The sequence below is a fragment of the Chlorocebus sabaeus genome, chromosome 6 (assembly GCF_047675955.1).
Source record: "Chlorocebus sabaeus isolate Y175 chromosome 6, mChlSab1.0.hap1, whole genome shotgun sequence".
Classification (NCBI taxonomy): domain Eukaryota; kingdom Metazoa; phylum Chordata; class Mammalia; order Primates; family Cercopithecidae; genus Chlorocebus; species Chlorocebus sabaeus.
This window is the reverse complement of record NC_132909.1, coordinates 17,088,662-17,108,181: the sequence shown is the minus strand read 5'-3', so window position 1 is coordinate 17,108,181 and position 19,520 is coordinate 17,088,662. Positions and strand designations below refer to the sequence as shown.

General features: G+C 55.4%; 1 protein-coding gene across 3 annotated transcripts in view; it reads left to right on the top strand.

Moving 5' to 3' along the window:
* The window catches only part of MEGF8 (multiple EGF like domains 8), a 53,769-nt gene that overhangs the window by 15,234 nt on the left and 19,015 nt on the right, over positions 1-19,520 (top strand). For 2 of the 3 annotated variants that reach the window (XM_073016384.1, XM_073016385.1), the window contains exons 9-30: positions 1,488-1,642; positions 1,943-2,062; positions 2,434-2,578; positions 2,663-2,826; positions 6,929-7,129; positions 8,161-8,361; positions 8,809-9,045; positions 9,858-9,976; positions 10,071-10,202; positions 10,289-10,402; positions 10,769-11,104; positions 11,571-11,770; positions 12,108-12,318; positions 12,418-12,667; positions 13,248-13,380; positions 14,417-14,664; positions 14,742-14,852; positions 15,001-15,119; positions 15,435-15,642; positions 16,080-16,260; positions 16,802-16,965; positions 17,751-17,895. In XM_073016384.1, coding sequence (XP_072872485.1) covers positions 1,488-1,642; positions 1,943-2,062; positions 2,434-2,578; positions 2,663-2,826; positions 6,929-7,129; positions 8,161-8,361; positions 8,809-9,045; positions 9,858-9,976; positions 10,071-10,202; positions 10,289-10,402; positions 10,769-11,104; positions 11,571-11,770; positions 12,108-12,318; positions 12,418-12,667; positions 13,248-13,380; positions 14,417-14,664; positions 14,742-14,852; positions 15,001-15,119; positions 15,435-15,642; positions 16,080-16,260; positions 16,802-16,965; positions 17,751-17,895 — 3,894 coding nt within the window. The remainder of the gene's footprint in view (positions 1-1,487; positions 1,643-1,942; positions 2,063-2,433; positions 2,579-2,662; positions 2,827-6,928; positions 7,130-8,160; positions 8,362-8,808; positions 9,046-9,857; positions 9,977-10,070; positions 10,203-10,288; positions 10,403-10,768; positions 11,105-11,570; positions 11,771-12,107; positions 12,319-12,417; positions 12,668-13,247; positions 13,381-14,416; positions 14,665-14,741; positions 14,853-15,000; positions 15,120-15,434; positions 15,643-16,079; positions 16,261-16,801; positions 16,966-17,750; positions 17,896-19,520) is intronic. The other variant, XM_007996995.3, reaches the window with a different exon arrangement.

The following is a 19,520-nucleotide window of genomic DNA, read 5'->3' as shown; positions in this document are numbered from 1 at the left end:
TTCATGAGACCCAGCCTCCCAAAGTGCTGGGATTACAGACGTGAGCTACTATGCTCAGCCATATTGTCTGTCTTATAGCAGTGAGGGTCCTGTCTCAGGGCCAGAGGAGTCACCAGGGAGGAGATATGGAGAAATGTTTCACTCTTATTAGATCAGACACTGCTTTGAAATCGGATGAAAGCCACATGCCCTCTCTTCAGAAGATGCTTATACCCACAGGTTGGGCGTATCACTTCGGGGACGTGTGGGTTTCCCAGAGTCCCATCTGTTCACTCCTTCTCCCTGAAAAGGAAAGAGAGGAGAGGGCAGGTGTAAGGAAGGAACCTTACCACTTAAGGGATGGGGAGGAGGAAAGGCCCTAGAGGAACCCTGTGTGACCATCAGTAATAAAGTCCAGACCCGGTGTCTGAGGCCCTCATTCTAGGTCTCATCTGCCTATCCCTTGGTCCCCTTCACTGGGCAGGAGTCAGGAGTGTGATGTTTCTGGAGGCCTCTTCTTGCTTCGCAGTTTGTGATTCCCTGGGCCAAGTCCCACAAGTTTACAGTGCATGCAGGTCAGTAAGAGGGTAGGGAAGTCACCATTCACTGACCACTTACCTGTCAGTCAGGATTCTTGGCTGTAACTGACAGAAACCCAACCCAGCTGGCTTAAGCGAAAAGGAGAATTTCCTGGCTGACTTGAGTGAAAACTATAGGGCCTATTTTCAGGCTGGGCTGGATCTAGGTGCTCACAAAATGGCATCGGCCATTTCTCACTCAATTTTTCAGCTGGGTTCACTTCAGTCTCTTGCCTTGTGTAGATGGTCACAGGCAGCTCGTGGATTACCTCCTACTGCTGTAAAATGCCCAGAGAGAAGAGAGTGTCTTTGCCCCAAGAATTGAGAATCAGGCCCTGTACCCCTCCCCGAGCCAGTCACTGAGACTGATGGGCCTGGGCTAAGGCCTCACTTCTGCCAGAACCAGGGACAACTCCACCTAAGTCTCATGGACTGGGAGAGGGAAAGGTTGGTTTTCCAGAGGAAAATCAGGCGCTATCATCAGAAGAGAGGCTGGTGCTAGACAGACAAAAATAGGAGACTGAGGCAGCCTGCTGGGGTCTCAGCAGATTCTTCTGTCCTCCCAGCTCCTTGAGGACGAGATGATGGTTCTTTTTATAGAGGAGGAAACCAAGACTCAGAGTTCAATCTCCTGTCCAGGATCACATAGCTAGTCAGTAGTTGATCCACAATTTGAACCCAAGTAAGTGGTAGACCCAGGATTTGAACCCAAGTCTTTCTGACCCTAAAGATCAGAAAGATGATTTGGGTAGGGGTGAGGGAGCTCAGCTTGTTCAGGGCCAGGTGGGCTGGGAGAGTGTCCTTGGGTAGGTGAGGTTGAAGCAGCCACCAGAATAGAAGGCTGGACTGTGGCCCAGGAGAATCGGGAGCCATGGAGGTGGTGGAGGGGCTGAGAGTCTAATAATGTCATTGGGGTCTCTATTCCTTTAGGCCGAGCAGCGCCTCCCAGTGGTCGGTACTCACATGTGGCTGCAGTGCTTGGTGGCAGCGTCCTGTTGGTGGCTGGGGGGTACAGCGGCCGGCCCCGTGGGGACTTGATGGCGTACAAGGTGCCCCCCTTTGTGTTCCAGGCACCTGCCCCTGACGTGAGCACTGGGGTGACAGGGAAAGGGTGGCTGGGGGAGGAGGTAGCAGGGTTTCCACAGGTGAGGGGAAAGGTAGGAGGGGATCCCTGGGAGAAGGAGTGGGGATCCCTAGGGCCATGAGGGAAGGGAAGGAGATCCCCAGAGCAGAGGAAAGAGGAGCTAGAGGTCCCTGGGCCTGGGGGAGGAACGGATGGACATGCTGAGCACTCAGGGTCCTCTGGGATAGCTAAAGCGAACGGGGACTTGGGAGGCCAGCCCAGGCCTGAGAGACTTGTCCTCCGTCCCCTTGCCTCCCTGTAGTACCACTTGGACTACTGCTCCATGTACACAGATCACAGCGTGTGCTCCCGGGACCCGGAATGCAGTTGGTGCCAAGGAGCCTGCCAAGCTGCACCCCCTCCTGGGACCCCCTTGGGAGCTGTAAGTGACTGCCCTAGACCCTCTGTTCCCTAGCACAGACCTGCCCTCAGTGTCTCCCTCTGCCTAACCAGCTGGACAAGGACTTTCCCTCAACTGGGAGACTTGTTTTCATGCCGAAGATCCTCCTTCCTGATTCCAGACCGCGGAGCCTGAATCTTTGCCTATCCCACCCAGCCCGACCCTTTTGAACCCGTGACCCCATCCCCGCATCCCCCGTCCTCTGAATCTCCCACATTCCAAGTCATCTTTCAACTCCCTGTTCTTCAGTTTTTTGGCCCTTTCCATCGCAGGACCCTGTATCCACAGCCCTTCCTTCCCAGATCTCTTGAGCTCCAGTGGACAGTGAGCCCTTTCCCCTCTGCTCCTCGCAGTGTCCAGCCGCCAGCTGCCTGGGCCTGGGTCGCCTCTTGGGTGACTGCCAGGCCTGCCTGGCCTTCAGTAGCCCCACAGCCCCTCCGCGGGGACCCGGCACCCTGGGCTGGTGTGTGCACAATGAGAGCTGCCTCCCTCGGCCTGGTAAGTGTCCACAGCAGTGGGCTGGGGGGAGGGGACCGAAGCACTCCACACTGACCCACCAGTCCCCACCCCCTGTCCTCTCAGAGCAGGCCCGCTGCCGAGGGGAGCAGATCTCAGGCACGGTGGGCTGGTGGGGGCCTGCGCCTGTCTTCGTCACGTCCCTGGAGGCCTGTGTCACCCAGAGCTTCCTGCCTGGCCTACACCTGCTCACCTTCCAGCAGCCGCCCAACACCTCCCAGCCTGACAAGGTGGGTAGGAGGCGTGGCCTTCGGTGGGGTGTTGATGATGATCCTGATCCTAGGGTTTGTTTTTTCTCAAATGCATCTTTATCACTCTTGTGTTTACTCCAAAAGTCTTTACATTCAAAGGTCTGATTTTCCTTACGGACTTTATTCTTTATTTTTATTTTTATTTTTAGAGGGAGTCTCACTCTGTCACCCAGGCTGAAGTGCAGTGGCGCAGTCTCGGCTCACTGCAACCTCTGCCTCCTGGGTTCAAGTGATTCTCCTGCTTCAGCCTCCTCAGTAGTCGAGGTTACAGACGCCCGTCACTGTGCCTAGCTAATTTTTGTATTTTAGTAGAAGACGAAGTTTCACCATGTTGGTTAGGCTGGTCTTGAGCTCTTGATCTTAAATGATCTGCCTGCCTTGGCCTCCCAAAGTGTTGGGATTACAGGCGTGAGCCACTGTGCCTGGCCTCTTTATAGATTTTAAAAAGAATTTTTGCACTGTGGTAAAATACAGATAAAATTTTTCATCAGTGACATTTAGCACATTTACAATATTGTGCAACCATCACCACTATCTTGTTACAGAACATTTTCATCACCCCAGAGGACAACCCTGGATTCACTAAGTAGTCACTCTCTATTCCACTCTCCCCTGAGTCCCTGGCAGCCACTTATCTGTTTTCCATCTCTGGATTTGCCAGTTCTGGACATTTCATGTACATGGAGGCCTATGCTATGTGGCCTTTTGTGTCTGGCTTCTTTCACTCAGCATAGTGTTTTCAAGGCTCATTCATTTTATAACTTCATTCGGAAAGGAACTCTGTTCCTTTTTATGATTGAGTAATATTCCATTGTGTAGCTGTACCACATTTTGTTTATCCATTCATGTCAGCTGATGGACGTTTGGACTGTTTCCATCTTTTGGCTATTGTGAATAATGTTGCTGTACACATTGTGTACACTTGTGTACACATTTTTGTTTGAACATCTGTTTTCAATGCTTGTGGCTGTATACCTAGGAGAATTGCTAGGTTATATGGTAATTCCATATTCATCTTATTGAGGAATGTCCAAACTGTTTTCCACAGTAGCTCTTTATTGATTTTTTTTTTTTTTTTTTTTTTTGAGACAGAGTCTCTCTCTGTCTCCCAGGCTGGAGGTGCAGTGGCACGATCTCAGCTCACTGTACCCTCCAGCTCCCGGGTTCAAGTGATTCTCCTGCCTCAGCCTGCTGGGTAGCTGGGACTACAGGCACCTACCACCAAACCCAGCTAATTTTTTGTATTTTTAGTAGAGGCGGGGTTTCACCATGTTAGCCAGCATGGTCTCGATCTCCTGACCTCTTGATCCACCCGCCTCAGCCTCTCAAAGTGATGGGATTACAGGCGTGAGCCACCACACCTGGCCTCTTTATTGATTTTTAAAATAGCTCATATAAGCCGGGCGCGGTGGCTCAAGCCTGTAATCCCAGCACTTTGGGAGGCTGAGATGGGCGGATCACGAGGTCAGGAGATCGAGACCATCCTGGCTAACACGGTGAAACCCCGTCTCTACTAAAAATACAAAAAATTAGCCGGGCGAGGTGGCGGGCGCCTGTAGTCCCAGCTACTCGGGAGGCTGAGGCAGGAGAATGGCGTAAACCCGGGAGGCAGAGCTTGCAGTGAGCTGAGATCCAGCCACTGCACTCCAGCCTGGGAGACAGAGCGAGACTCCGTCTCAAAAAAAAAAAAAAAAAAAAAAGCTCATATATTCACATGGTTGAAAAATCACAGTGATATCAAAAGTCATTGGGGCTGGACACGGTGGCTCACATCTGTAATTCCAGCACTTTGGGAGGCCGAGGTGGGCGGATCTCTTGAGGTCAGGAGTTTGAGACCAGCCTGGGTAACGTGGCAAAACCCCGTCTCTACTAAAAATACAAAAATTAGCTGGGCGTGATGTCGGGTGCCTGTAATCCCAGCACTTTGGGAGGCTAAGGCGGGGGGATTACTTGAGGTCAGGAGTTGGAGACCAGCCGGCCCAACATTGTGAAACCCCGTCTCTACTAAAAATACAAAAATTAGCCACACGTGGTGATGCGTGCCTGTAGTCCCAGCTACTTGGGAGGCTGAGGGAGGAGAAACTCTTGAGCCTGGGAGGCAGAAGTTGCAGTGACCCAAGATCATGCCACTGCACTCCAGCCTGCGCAACAGAGTGAGACTCCATTTTAATTAAAAATAAATAAATAAAAGGCCGGGCGTGGTGGCTCGCACTGGTAATGCCAGAACTTTGGGAGGCCGAGGCAGGCAGATCACAAGGTCAGGAGATCAAGATCATCCTGGCTAACACAGTGAAACCCCGTCTCTACTAAAAATACAAAAAAATTAGCCAGGCATGGTGGTGAGTGCCTATAGTCTTAGCTACTCGGGAGGCTGAGGCAGGAGAATGGCATGAACACGGGAGGCGGAGCTTGCAGTGAGCGAGATCGCTCCACTGCACTCCAGCCTGGGTAACAGAGTCTCAAAAAAAAAAAGAAAAAGAAAAAGAAAAAGAAAAAAAAAGTCATTAAATGGACAGTCTCTCTCATTTACCCCACTCCCCACCCCTTAAGTGGTCCAGAATTATCTAGCCCCAGCTTGGCTGCAACTTAAGGCCACCATACCTCCCTGGAAGATCCATTTGGGTTTCTTTGATCTCATTCCAGAATTTACCTATTAAAATACAAGGAAGCATGACATCATATCATTTTTCTTTCACACAAAAGTAACATTATGAACACTACACGACTGCTTCCTTTTTTTCTTCCTGGCAAGCTTCCTCTAACAGAACTTAAGAAACACTCTCGTTCTTTCTTTTTTTTTTTTTTTGAGATGGAGTCTCTCTCTATCGCCCAGGCTCGAGTGCAGTGGCAAGCAATGTCAGCTGACTGCAACCTTGCCTCCTGGGCTTAAGTGATCTTCCCACCTCAGCCTCCCGAGCAGCTGGGATTATAAGCATGCGCCACCATTCCTGGCTGGTTTTTGTATTTTTTTTGTTTTGTTTTGAGATGGAGTTTCGCTCTTGTTGCCCAGGCTGGAGTGCAATGGGGCAATCTCGGCTCACTGCAACCTCTGCCTCCTGGGCTTGAGCGGTTCTCCTGCCTTGGGCTCCCAAGTAGCTGGGATTACAGGTGCACGCTACCACTCCAGGCTAATTTTTTGTATTTAGTAGAGATGGGGTTTCACCATGTTGGTCAGGCTGGTCTTGAACTCCTGACCTCAAGTGATCTGCCCGCCTCGGCCTCCCAAAGTGCTGGCCATGCCTGGCTTTCATTCTTTTTTTTTTTTTTTTTAAACAGTTGTATGACATTCCATTTACATTTGTAGTTTATTTAAATAGCCTCCCACTGGTGAACACTTGGACTGTTCCACTGTTCTGCTATTACAAAATCACACACCAGGAAAATAAATCTTGCACTTTGTCACTTTGAATATTAGATCTGGGCTTTGAAGTGCTTAGCTGAAAAGGTGAGGAGTTGGATAAGAAGACACTGAAGTGTCCAGTCCTGGAGTTTTAATGTGAGATGGAAATGGCGAGAGGCCAGGGGTAAAGGTGGGCTCTGGGACCCTGTTGTCTATTGTCTGAATTTAGGTCTTGCCTCTTTTCCCAGAGTGACCTTTGACAAGCCACCTAACCCCTGTCCCTCGGCCTCAATCTCTCATTTGGTAAAATGGGGAAGAAAGTTGGGTTGACCAGTCTTTTTTTTTTTTTTTTTTTTGAGTCGGAGTCTCGCTCTGTTGCCCGGGCTGGATTGCAGTGGCCGGATCTCAGCTCACTGCAAGCTCCGCCTCCCGGGTTCAGGCCATTCTCCTGCCTCAGCCTCCCGAGTAGCTGGGACTACAGGCGCCCGCCACCTCACCCGGCTAGTTTGTGTTTTTCAGTAGAGACGGGGTTTCACCGGGTTAGCCAGGATGGTCTCGATCTCCTGACCTCGTGATCCACCCGTCTCGGCCTCCCAAAGTGCTGGGATTACAGGCTTGAGCCACCGCGCCCGGCCTGCGGGTTGACCAGTCTTTTCTGGCTCTGATGTGGCCTCAGGGGTGTGGAGACTTGGGGACAGTCCAGAAAGGGACTCACGTATACACCCATCCCTGGTTGCACAGGTGTCGATTGTCCGCAGCACGACCATCACCCTGACACCCAGCGCAGAAACAGAAGTGTCCCTGGTCTACCGTGGCTTCATCTACCCAATGCTGCCTGGAGGGCCGGGTGGGCCAGGGTCTGAGGACGTGGCTGTGTGGGCCCGGGCCCAGCGCCTACACGTTCTGGCCCGGATGGCCCGTGGCCCTGACACAGAGAACATGGTGAGGCTGCCTGGGACATTCAGGGGGGTGTTTATGGTAAATATGGGAGCTAGGGGTGTGGTACAGGGCATCTGTGGTGATTTGAAGGTTCTGGGGGAGGACTGGGGAGAAATCAGAGGCAGGAGATGGATTATTATTAGTATTCTTTTGTGTGTGAGACAGTCTCACTGTGTTGTCCAGGCTGGAGTGCAATGGCGCGATCTTGACTTACTGCTACCTCCCCCTCCCAGGTTCAAGCAATTCTCCTGCCTCAGCCTCCTGAGTAGCCGGGATTACAGACATGCACCATCACGCCCGGCTAATTTTTTTGCATTTTAAGTAGAGATGGGGTTTCACCATGTTGGCTTGGCTGGTTTGGAACTCCTGACCTCAGATGATCTGCCCGCCTCAGCCTCCCAAAGTGCTGGGATTATAGACGTGAGCCACTGCGCCTGGCTGGGGATGGATCTTCAGTAGAGGAGGGAGGGTGCTGAGGTTTTCAACTGTGAGCAGAATTTGAGGGAAACTTTGAAGGAGGTGAGGAAGGTCTGAGTCAGACCTGAAAGGCCCCAGAAGGCCAGGCGTGGAGGTGTACACCTGTAATCCCAGCCCTTTGGGAGGTAGGGGCAGGTGGATTGCCTGAACCCAGGAGTTTGGGACCAGCCTGGGAAACATGATGAGACATCATCTATCCAAAAAATACAAAAATTAGCTGGCCATGGTGGCATGCACCTGTAGTCCCAGCTATTTGGGAGGCTGAGGTGGGAGGATCACTTGAACGTGGGAAGTTGAGGCTGCAGTGAGCCATGATCGTGTCACTGTACTCCAGCCTGGGTGACGGAATGAGACCCTGTCTCAAAAAAAAAAAAAGCCCCTGAGGAGGAGGAGGGTCCCTGGGGGTCTCACCTCGGAGGTTCTCAGGATCTAAGGAGCTCTGAGGCCCTCTTCTTAGGAGGGAGTGGGGGTGCAGGGTGGGTTTGGAGGTATCAGGGGTCTGAGGAAGGAATGAGAAGGGTTCTGAGGCCCCTGCCTGTCACTCACCCCTACCCCAGGAGGAGGTGGGGCGCTGGGTGGCTCATCAGGAGAAGGAGACGCGGCAGCTGCAGCGCCCTGGGTCTGCTCGCCTCTTCCCCCTGCCCGGGCGGGACCACAAGTATGCAGTAGAGATCCGGGGCCAGCTGAACGGCTCGGCAGGCCCTGGGCACAGCGAGCTCACTCTGCTGTGGGATCGGACTGGTGTGCCAGGAGGCAGTGTGAGTACCCAGGACCCACCTCCAACCCTAGCCACAGGCCCCAGCCTCAGATCACCTGGGCTTTCTGAACGCCAGGCCGCAAACTCTGAAATCCCTAGATTCTGGCCTCGGACTACTTAACTCTTGGCCTCTGAACTCTGAACCTCCCCTTGAACCCTGTGGCCCCTGACCTCTGCCCATAGACCCTGACCTGATCCCATAGTTTGACCCTTGTCTTCTGACTCCTCACCCTTGACCCTGCTGACCCTGACCTCTGCCCTCCATACTTTGACCTATAATAATCTCTAGATTCCTCCAGACCCTGGACCTCTACTGATTTCCTAAATCCTGACTTCCTATGTGCCTGAGTTCTCAACCTGAGTTCCAAACCCTTACTTTCAGTTAGCCCCAGACTCTGACCCCTGCCCCAGACCTTGACTGCTGCCCCTCCTGTGACCCCTTCCCCAGGAGATCTCCTTCTTCTTCCTGGAGCCCTACCGCTCGTCGGCCTGCACCTCTTATTCTTCCTGCCTGGGCTGCTTGGCAGACCAGGGCTGTGGCTGGTGCCTGACCAGTGCCAGCTGCCACCTGCGCCAGGGTGGAGCCCATTGCGGGGATGACAGGGCTGGTGGGTCCCTGCTGGTGCTGGTGCCTACCCTCTGCCCACTCTGCGAGGAGCATCGGGATTGCCATGCCTGCACCCAGGTGCCTGTGGGACCACCAGGGGAGGTCACAAGGTGGAGGCAGCCAGAGCAGGCAACAGGCAGCCAAGGGAACCCCTGGTGGGGGGCGTGGGGGAAATAGCAAGGGCTTTTGTCGTTGATCAGCAGAGCCTGGTGGGGAGGGTGAGATGGAGCTAGAGAGGGAGGCACCTGGGAGTCAGGACTTTCCCTTTGCAGGGGCCAGAGAATGCAACTCCATCCTCTTCCACTAGCGGGGAGTTTCTCAGCACAGGCACTGGAGCCCAGGAGTAGGCCTTCAGGCCTGCCAGCTCCTAGTGATGTCAGGCAGCCCTCGACACCCTGCTTCCTCTTGTTCCCTGGGAGGGTTTGTTTCCTTGTGAGTTAAGGCTCCAGGCTCTTAGTCCTTGCTCTGTCTCAAACAGTGAGGCTTTCTGTTTCTCTCCCCTCACCCCACCACCATCCAGGAGCTCAACAGAAGTCCCAGGATTGTACTTCAGTGGCTCTGGTTGGGCCTTGTGCAGGCTCCTGGGCCAATGACTGGAGTTGGGGGGAGGGAGTGTGGCCCCTTGCCCACCTCTGGATCCTGAGGATTGAATCAGCCCCACCCGGACCACACAGAAGGGGCGCTGTTGCCCAAAAGAGAGAGTCGGTGCTGGGCAGGCAGATCTATGGGTGTCTGTGGCTGAAGGGAGGGGTCCAGAGACGCAGGCAGCTGGGGAGGGAGATGGCCTTGCAGGGACAGTCTGCAGGGTGGGGCAGGGGATGGGATAGGCACTGGGATCCCAAAGGAGATGGCTGAGTGGGGTTCTGACTCCTCTGCCCAACTGACCCCAGGACCCCTTCTGTGAGTGGCATCAGAGCACCAGCCGCAAAGGAGATGCGGCATGCAGCCGGCGGGGCCGGGGTCGGGGTGCCATAAAGAGTCCAGAGGAGTGTCCCCCACTCTGCAACCAGTGAGTCTGGCTGGGTCCAGGGAGTGGGTGGGTGGATGTACCCACGGATGTGGGCTGGCTGTGGAGTAACCTGGCTACCCGCTTCCCGCCCCAGGCGACTGACCTGTGAGGACTGCCTGGCCAACTCGAGCCAGTGCGCCTGGTGCCAGTCCACCCACACCTGCTTCCTGTTTGCCGCCTACCTGGCCCGGTACCCACACGGGGGCTGTCGAGGCTGGGATGACAGGTACGGTCCCTGGGGCAGGGTTAACAGAGGAAGATCCCCACCGGCAAGGGGCCGGGGCTCTGACCCCCACCCCTGCCATCCTGCAGTGTGCACTCGGAGCCACGGTGCCGGAGCTGTGATGGGTTCCTGACCTGCCACGAGTGTCTGCAGAGCCACGAGTGTGGCTGGTGTGGCAATGAGGACAACCCCACACTGGGACGGTAAGCCCAGATGGGCAGGTGGGCAGGGTGCCCGGCTGTGTCCTTCCTCCATGACTGGTCATTCTAATAGCCTCTTTGCTTCTCTGCCCTCTTGCCCTGACCCCATCCCATGGCCACCTTCCCTTTTCCATATTGTTTTTCTGTTGTTTATTTTACCCTCCCGCTCTTTTTTCTCAATTGTTCCTCCTTTGCCGGGTCTCTGCGACTCGTTTTCTTTCTCCTTGTCTGTTTCTGTCTCTCTGCTCTCCTTTTCACTGCATCTCCGTCTATGTCTCTCTTCTGTCTTCCAAAATTGTTTTTGTCTTCGACTTCTCCTGGTTTCTCTGTCCCTCTTTCCAAATCTATATTTTCGTTCCTCTCCTTGAGATTGGCCTCCTCTCTCCCTGTCATTGTTTCTATGTATGGCTCCTGTTTCTATGTTGTCCCCTGCTTCTTCACTCTCTCACCCCACAGGTGCCTACAGGGGGACTTCTCAGGGCCCCTCGGTGGGGGTAACTGCTCCCTGTGGGTGGGGGAGGGCCTGGGGCTTCCCGTGGCCCTCCCTGCCCGCTGGGCATATGCCCGCTGTCCTGACGTGGATGAGTGTCGCCTGGGCCTGGCCCGGTGCCATCCGCGGGCGACCTGCCTGAACACGCCCCTCAGCTACGAGTGTCACTGCCAGCGGGGCTACCAGGGTGATGGCATCTCACACTGCAACCGCACGTGAGTGAGGTGGGGGTTGCTATGGAGATGTCTCCCCAGGCTGGGGTACATGGAGGTGGAGGGAGGAAGCCATCATGGCACTGGGTCCCTTCCTGTGGAACCAGCATCCCTAGTTAGCCAGGGGTTTGCCTTGCAGACTAGGTCCTCGTTAGAGTGACAGGGTCCCCATTGTAACCCTGGTTACCATGGAAACGGCACCCATAGGCTGTGGGCCATAGTCTTCAGCGTTGCCATGGAGGCAGAGGACGTAGTTGAAAGAGGTTTTCACAGTGGTGCTATGTGGTTGCTGTAGAGACAGGCGTGGTGATGCATGGAGTTACCTTGGAGACAGGGTCACCCACGTAGCGCAAAACCATGGAAACAGCCAGTGGCTTTGATGGTGTCATGAGGTGGGTGGAGGTGATGAGGTGCTTTAGGGGCTCTGGGCCTGCCTGGCGCTTTCCCCACCCCCAACACGGCCCCTCAGGTGCTTGGAGGACTGTGGCCATGGTGTGTGCAGCGGCCCCCCGGACTTCACCTGCGTGTGCGACCTGGGCTGGACATCAGACCTGCCCCCGCCCACACCTGCCCCGGGTCCCCCAGCACCCCGCTGCTCCCGGGATTGTGGCTGCAGCTTCCACAGCCACTGCCGCAAGCGGGGCCCTGGCTTCTGCGACGAGTGCCAGGGTGAGCAGCCCTCGTCCCGGCCCCAGCCTGGACCCAGGGAGCCTCCTCCCTTCTTGGGGCTCCAGCTTGCTCTTCTTGGAGGAGGCCTCAGTGTCCCCTCATGCAGCTCTGGGTCCCCTGCCCCATTCCTGTTCCTGACTCAAACAGGTTTCAGTGCCACCCATCACTCTGGCTGGGCTTCACTTCCCCCTCTTGGGACTTGCTGTTTACCCTGATCTGGGCCTTGGTTTCTCACCTTTGAAGCAGCTGGGTGGTGTCAGGGTTTAGCTGACCCAGTAGGCCTGGGCCTGTTTCCACCCTTGACTTGACTCTATCCCACCTGCTGGGGCCTCCACAGACTGGACATGGGGAGAGCACTGCGAACGATGCCGGCCCGGCAGCTTCGGCAACGCCACGGGCTCTAGGGGCTGCCGGCCCTGCCAGTGCAATGGGCACGGGGACCCCCGCCGTGGCCACTGCGACAACCTCAGTGGGCTCTGCTTCTGCCAGGACCACACCGAGGGTGCCCACTGCCAGCTCTGCTCCCCAGGCTATTATGGGGATCCCCGGTGAGCCAGTGGGCCAACCAGGGCTAGGTAGGGTGTGCTTGGGGATACAGTGGGGAGGGGCAGGACTGGTCTGACACTGGCTCTCCTCCATCTCCCCAGGGCCGGTGGTTCCTGCTTCCGGGAGTGTGGAGGTCGAGCCCTCCTCACCAATGTGTCCTCAGTGGCACTGGGCTCACGCCGGGTCGGGGGGCTGCTGCCTCCAGGTGGCGGGGCTGCGAGAGCCGGGCCTGGCCTGTCCTATTGTGTGTGGGTTGTCTCAGCCACTGAGGAGCTACAGCCCTGTGCTCCCGGGACCCTCTGTCCCCCACTCACCCTCACCTTCTCCCCCGACAGCAGCACCCCCTGCACGGTGAGCAGTGAGGAAACAAGGGTTCAGGCCTATGAGCCAGAACCATGTCCCCTGACCCAGTCTGCATCCCCAGACCCTGACCCCAGTGTTGCTTTTTTGTTTGTTTGTTTGTTTTTGTTTTTTTAATCCTTCAAAACCCAAACTCCTCCTCAGATCCCCAGCGCTTTGTTCCTAGGCCCACAGACAGACCCTCCCATTTCCCAGATAGCTTCCGATTTCCTCAGCTCCCATCTCCAGTTCTCCAGATCCTCAATCTCCCCATTCCCAGACCAGGAATGGTAAATTGTTACACCCTGTGCACTAACTCTGATTGATTGGTACTGACTGCCAGGAGCTGCCTGTGGAGAAAGAGGCTTAATTAAGCAAGAGGTGCCTGATAGATGAGCCATGTCTACTTTGGACACAGGAAGGGGAGTGGTTGCCTCCCTGCCATAGTTTGACCGTCTCCCCTGGATGTTCAAACAGCCCATTTCCCAGTCTCAGATTGCCTCCCCCTCTTGAACCTCTCCTTCTCCCAGACTCCAGGTGCCCTCGTTCTCATCCTCATTGTCTCCTAATCCTCGATTCTGCACCCCTCTAGCTGAGCTACGTCCTGGCCTTTGATGGATTCCCACGCTTCCTGGACACTGGTGTTGTCCAGTCGGACCGAAGCCTCATAGCTGCCTTCTGCGGCCAGCGACGGGACAGACCCCTCACTGTTCAGGCCCTGTCTGGTACGGGGGCTAGGGGAAGTGGGACCTCTTAGTCCTGGGCTATGTATCCCTTGCCGCCGAACTCATCACCTGAAGTGGGCGCAGGACCTGGGTCTGCCACTGCTTGTGGGGTGATGTAGTCCCTCACCATCTCTGGACCTCATTGTCCTTAGTTGAGAGGAAAATAGGATTGTGCTGGCTGAGCTATGTCTGCAGAGAGAAGGGCTGAATGAGACATGTCTCTGGGGCACATAGAATGTGGCTGGTATGAGGACTCCACACCACTCACTCTTTCCAGCTAGACTGGAGTGTAGTAGCGCAATCTCAACTCACTGCAACTTCTGCCTCCCGGGCTCCAGCGATTCTCCTGCCTCAGCCTCCCAAGTAGCTGGGATTATAGGCATATGCCACCATGCCTGGCTACTTTTTGTATTTTTAGTAGAGACGGGGTTTCACCATGTTGGACAGTCTGGTCTTGAACTCCTGACCTCAAATGATTCGCCCACCTTGGCCTCCCAAAGTGCTGGGATTACAGGCATAAGCTACCATGCCCGGCCTATATATATAACTTTATTGAGGCATATTTTATATATCGTAATATATCAAGTAATTCCTGTCCCACCTGCCCCCAAATCACTATCTTTTCTAAAGAGATCCAGTCTTAGGTAAGGGCAGTAGGAGTTGTAGAAGGTTTGGAGCTTGCTGAGGACAGGGCCCATTTCACGTTTTGAGGATCACTGGGCCACCATGAGTGGGGAGGAGTGTAGGCAGCCAGGAGGACCAGTAGGGGATGGGTACCAGTGTCCAGGTGAGACGGGACTTGGGCTTGGATAGCAGCTCAGGAGGTAGCTATCAGTTGGTGAGAGATTTAGGCTTGAAGATCAATCTTGATGGGTTGGCCGAGGGAGGGGGTGCACACTGGTTCATCCTGGCGATGATTATGAATAATATGGTGCCTTTCTTCCCCGCCCAGTCACACTGGGTTTTCTCAGCATCTGGGGTTGGATGGGGCCAGGAGCGTGGCTTTGCTACCAGCCTCTGGCCTCTCTCCCCACAGGGCTGCTGGTGCTGCACTGGGAGGCCAATGGCTCCTCATCCTGGGGCTTCAATGCTTCGGTGGGCTCCGCCCGCTGTGGGTCAGGGGGTCCTGGGAGCTGCCCAGTCCCTCAGGAATGCGTGCCCCAGGACGGTGCTGCAGGTGCGGGGCTCTGCCGATGTCCTCAAGGCTGGGCTGGCCCACACTGCCGGATGGCTCTGTGTCCTGAGAACTGCAATGCCCACACTGGGGCAGGAACTTGTAACCAGGTACAGGTGGGAGAGGTCAAGCCTGGTGGGACAGGGCTGGTGATCAGGGCTCCCCTGAGTCCCTTGTCATCCCCCAGAGCCTGGGTGTGTGCATCTGTGCCGAAGGCTTCGGGGGTCCTGACTGCGCCACCAAGTTGGATGGTGGGCAGCTGGTCTGGGAGACCCTCATGGACAGCCGCCTCTCAGCCGTGAGTTGCGGGTACCCACTGTCTAGGGATGGTTGCCCCCAGGTCGTTCTCCCACCTCCACTCCTGGTACCACCCCTACATCCTACACCCAGGCCTGGCACTTTGTCCTGACCCTAGCCTGATCCCTAACGTCCTCACCCACCCGTAGGACACTGCCAGCCGCTTCCTGCACCGCCTGGGCCACACCATGGTGGAGGGACCTGATGCCACCTTGTGGATGTTTGGAGGCCTGGGCCTGCCCCAGGGGCTGCTGGGAAACCTGTACAGGTGAGGACTGCCCTAGGCAGGTGGGATTCGCGAATGAGAGAAGGTCACCTCGGGGTGCTAAGAGTCACCTCAGAGGAGTGCAGAAAAGCCTCTAAAGGACAGCCCAAAGGATACTGGGACAGTTGTCACAGGAGGCTCACCCGGGGACACTTGGGGACCAGGGTACTTATTTAGGTGATGCTACCCCAGGGAATGGTAAGAGGACTGTCATAGGAAGGTCACCCCACGGGATGCAGGGACATCTGTCAGGTAGGGTCACCTTGAAGGATGCTGAGATGATTATAATGAGGCTGCTTTTTTGCACCCTGGCCCCAGGTACTCAGTGAGTGAGCGGCGGTGGACACAGATGCTGGCGGGAGCTGAGGACGGGGGCCCAGGCCCATTGCCCCGCTCCTTCCATGCAGCTGCATATGTGCCTGCTGGCCGTGGTGCCATGTATCTGCTGGGGGGACTCACCGCTGGGGGTGTCACCCGTGATTTCTGGGTCCTCAACCTCACCACCCTGCAATGGCGGCAGGAGAAGGTGAGCAACTCTCCCCAGCCTACTCCCCAGCCCTTCTGCTGGGCCCTGACAGAGACAGCTGTGGTAGCTCCTGCCAGCTTCACCCCCAGAGGAAACAGAAGCCCTGGACTTGAATTTCCTCAGCCATCCTGGGGCACACTGTTGTCCCGAGCGAGTCCTGGGCTGGGACACAGCTTCACTCAGCAGCAGAGAGAGGCCAGGGGAGCAAGGGCTTCCCAAAGCCACACTTCCCAAAGCCACACCAGGCTTGGGCAGGTGGAAATGCCAAGGAGCCCACTGTGCACCTGCCAGGACCCAGGCTGGTCTGACTGGCCCCTGGGGGGTCACTCCTTCCTTAGTACTTCAGGGAGGACTCTGGGGGACTGAGGATCGCTTCTACCCACAGGGTGACCCCTGACCTCTAGCCCCATCGGTGACCTTGGCCCTCTATCCCTCAGGCCCCCCAGACCGTGGAGCTGCCAGCCGTTGCTGGTCACACCCTTACTGCCCGCCGAGGCCTATCTCTGCTCCTGGTGGGCGGTTATTCCCCGGAAAATGGCTTCAACCAGCAGCTGCTTGAGTACCAGCTGGCGACCGGCACCTGGGTGTCAGGAGCCCAGAGCGGGACACCCCCCACAGGTGGGGCTGGGGACTGGGAGGGGACAGCTCCCATGGACCTCCTGGGCATCCAGGCTTCCTGTGGGCTCTCCGTCCACTCCTGTGCTCTGTGGCCACCTGTTTCCCTCTCTTTACTGCCCCCACGCAGATTCTCAGGACCCCCTCTTGAATGTTCACGTTCTCTGTCTGTCCTTCCCAGACTCCATAATTAACTGCCCACTCCTGGCCACATGTGGCCACCGTCCCCCACCCCCAGGCTCTGAGCTCCCTGCTCCTCAGGGTTTCTTCCTCAATCTCACTTCCTTTGGTCGCTGTCCCCTAGACATTCTGGATGCCCTGTCTCCTTCCCGAGAGCCTGGTAGAACTTCCTGCCAGTTGAGGACTCCCTTCTCTTTCCCAGAGTCTCTAGTGATTGTCTGTTCGAACCCAAGTGAGAGGGACGGGTGGAGAGAGGCTCCCAGGCCTCCAGCCTCAGTGGTCACTGAACAGGGGGACCGGGAGGTCAGCGGGATCGGTGGTGTCGTCAGCCCCTCCCCCAGCCTGTCACCCTGCCCCTTACCAGGTCTCTACGGTCACTCCGCCGTCTACCATGAGGCCACCGACTCCCTCTATGTGTTTGGGGGGTTCCGATTCCATGTGGAGCTGGCAGCCCCATCCCCCGAGCTCTACTCCCTGCACTGTCCTGACCGCACCTGGAGCCTGCTGGCCCCTTCTCAGGGGGCAAAGGTCAGGAAAAGAGGCCCAGACCCATGGATGTATGGGGCAGGAGGGAGGGGCCCTCTTTCCCAGCACCCCAGGGACTGGCTCCATCCTGGATTCCTGCTTCCCCTCCTTTCTGTGTTCCCTAACTAAGCTGATAACCCCACATCTCCCTTGCTTCCATCCCTGATTTGGAGGAGAGAACCTGAGGCCGGGAGGTCAGAGGCATGAGCTCTGCCCAGCTCTGTCCTGACTTGGTGTGGCCCTGGCAGGCCCCTTCCTGTCCTGGGTTTTTCCACTCATACAAAGCAGGACCAAGGCTCCCTGCTCTTTCTGCCTTCAAGGCCAAGGAGAATGTGTGTAGGAGGGCAGGGAGCCCTGTCTGCACTGGTTAGAGAGGCTGGTGGTTTCAGTCTACACGTTTTCAAGCCCGTCTTGGGGGCAAGGGGCTAGAAGCAAGAGACTTGAGCCTCACCCCCAGGACGCCCCCACTGTCTCTAGGGAGATTGTGTGAGGAATGTGGGTGGCTCATCTCAAGGGGTCTGGGCTAAGTTCCTAGGGAGCAGCCTGGGTCATGGGGGTTCTGGGAACTCAGGAAGGAGATGGTTCTATGGGCTGCTCTTGCCGGCACAGGAGGTTTCCTGGAGGAAATCTCACCTCACCTGAAGGAGGTGAGATTTGATGAGAGTTAGGATTGGGTGGGCTGCGGGGGGCAGGTAGAGAAGTGCAGGGGTGACTGGAGGGCTGAGAGGGAGCAGAGGACAGCTCTGACAGGCTGTCCTGCCCGCCCCCCCACCCCGTCTCCCCAACAGCCCCGTCCCCGGCTTTTCCATGCCTCAGCCCTGTTAGGGGACACCATGGTGGTTCTCGGGGGGCGCTCGGACCCTGACGAGTTCAGCAGCGACGTTCTGCTCTACCAAGTCAACTGCAATACCTGGCTTCTGCCCGACCTCACCCGTAAGTCCCCATTGTGGCTCCCAGGAGGCTGAGGGACATTGAGGAGGAGCCCCATACCCGTCCTGGGACTCCCACTCCTCAGGAGTCACTGGGCCCCTGTAGACCCACTGGCAGAGCTCCCTTCCTTCTGTATTATCTAAACACCAGGAGATGCCCTCCTTCCTTTTTTTTTTTCTTAGAGAAGTTTATTTTTTATTCTGACTGTAAAAGTAACAATGTTCACTGTATATAATTTGTAAAATAGGAAGAAAAAAACACCCATAATCCCCCTCTCTAGAGACCACCACTATTAGACATGGGGGTGTTTCCTGCCAGTCTTTGCTGTTCATAGGTTAGAAGCGTGCCTGTCACTTGCCTTTTTATTTCAATGTTGTGAGTGACTGTTGTGAGTGTGCTTCTGCGTCTGTCTTCTTTCCTTTTTGATTCTCTCTCTGATCCTTTGTCTCTTTTTCTGTTTTTGTTAGAGACAGGGTCTCACTCTGTTGCCCAGGCTGGAGTGCAGTGATGCTATCTTGGCTCACTGTAGCATCTGCCTTCCAGGCTCAAGCAAGCAATCCTCCCTCCTCAGCCTCTCGAGTAGCTGAGACTACAGGCACGCCACCAGGCCTGAATAATTTTTTTTTTTTTTGTAGAGACACGTTTTTGCTGTGTTGCCTAGGCTGTTCTTGAACTCCTGGGCCCAAGCATTCTACCTGCCCCAGCCTCCCAAAGTGCTGGGACTTAATTCCCTTTTTCTCTTAATCTGTCTTTTCCACTACTTCATGTCTCTCTGTCTCAATTTTGTTTTTGAGGATTTAAAAAAATTGAGGTGAAAGTCGCATAACATAAAATTAACCATCTTTTTTTTTTTTTTTTTGAGATGGAGTCTCGCTCTGTCGCCCAGGCTGGAGGGCAGTGGTGCGATCTCGGCTCACTGCAAGCTCCGCCTCCCGGGTTCACGCCATTCTCCTGCCTCAGCCTCCTGAGGAGCTGGGACTACAGGCGCCTGCCTCCACGCCCGGCTAATTTTTTGTGTTTTTAGTAGAGACAGGGTTTCACCGTGTTGGCCAGGATGGTCTCGATCTCCTGACTTCATGATCCACCTGCCTTGGCCTCCCAAAGTGCTAGGATTACAGGCATGAGCCACGTGCCCAGTCAAAATTAACCATCTTAAAAATGTATTGGTGGGGCCGGGCACTGTGGTTCACGCCTGTAATCCCAGCACTTTGGGAGGCCGAGGCGGGTGGATCACGAGGTCAGGAGATCGAGACCTTCCTGGCTAACACGGTAAAACCCCGTCTCTACTAAAAATACCAAAAAATTAGCCGGGCGTGGTGGCAGTCGCCTGTAGTCCCAGCTACTCAGGAGACTGAGGCAGGAGAATGGCGTGAACCCGGGAGGCGGAGCTTGCAGTGAGGTGAGATCACACCACTGCCCTCCAGCCTGGGCGACAGAGTGAGACTCCATCTCAAAAAAAAAAAAAAAAAAATGCATTGGCGGCCTGACACAGTGGCTCTCCCTTTTTTTTTTTTTTTTTTTTTTAGCTTGCTGTCTCTCCTCATGTGTTTCCTCTGTTTCTGCTCTTTTTTTTTTTTTTTTTGAGACATAGTCTTGTTCTGTTGCCCAGGCTGGAGTGCAGTGCACTG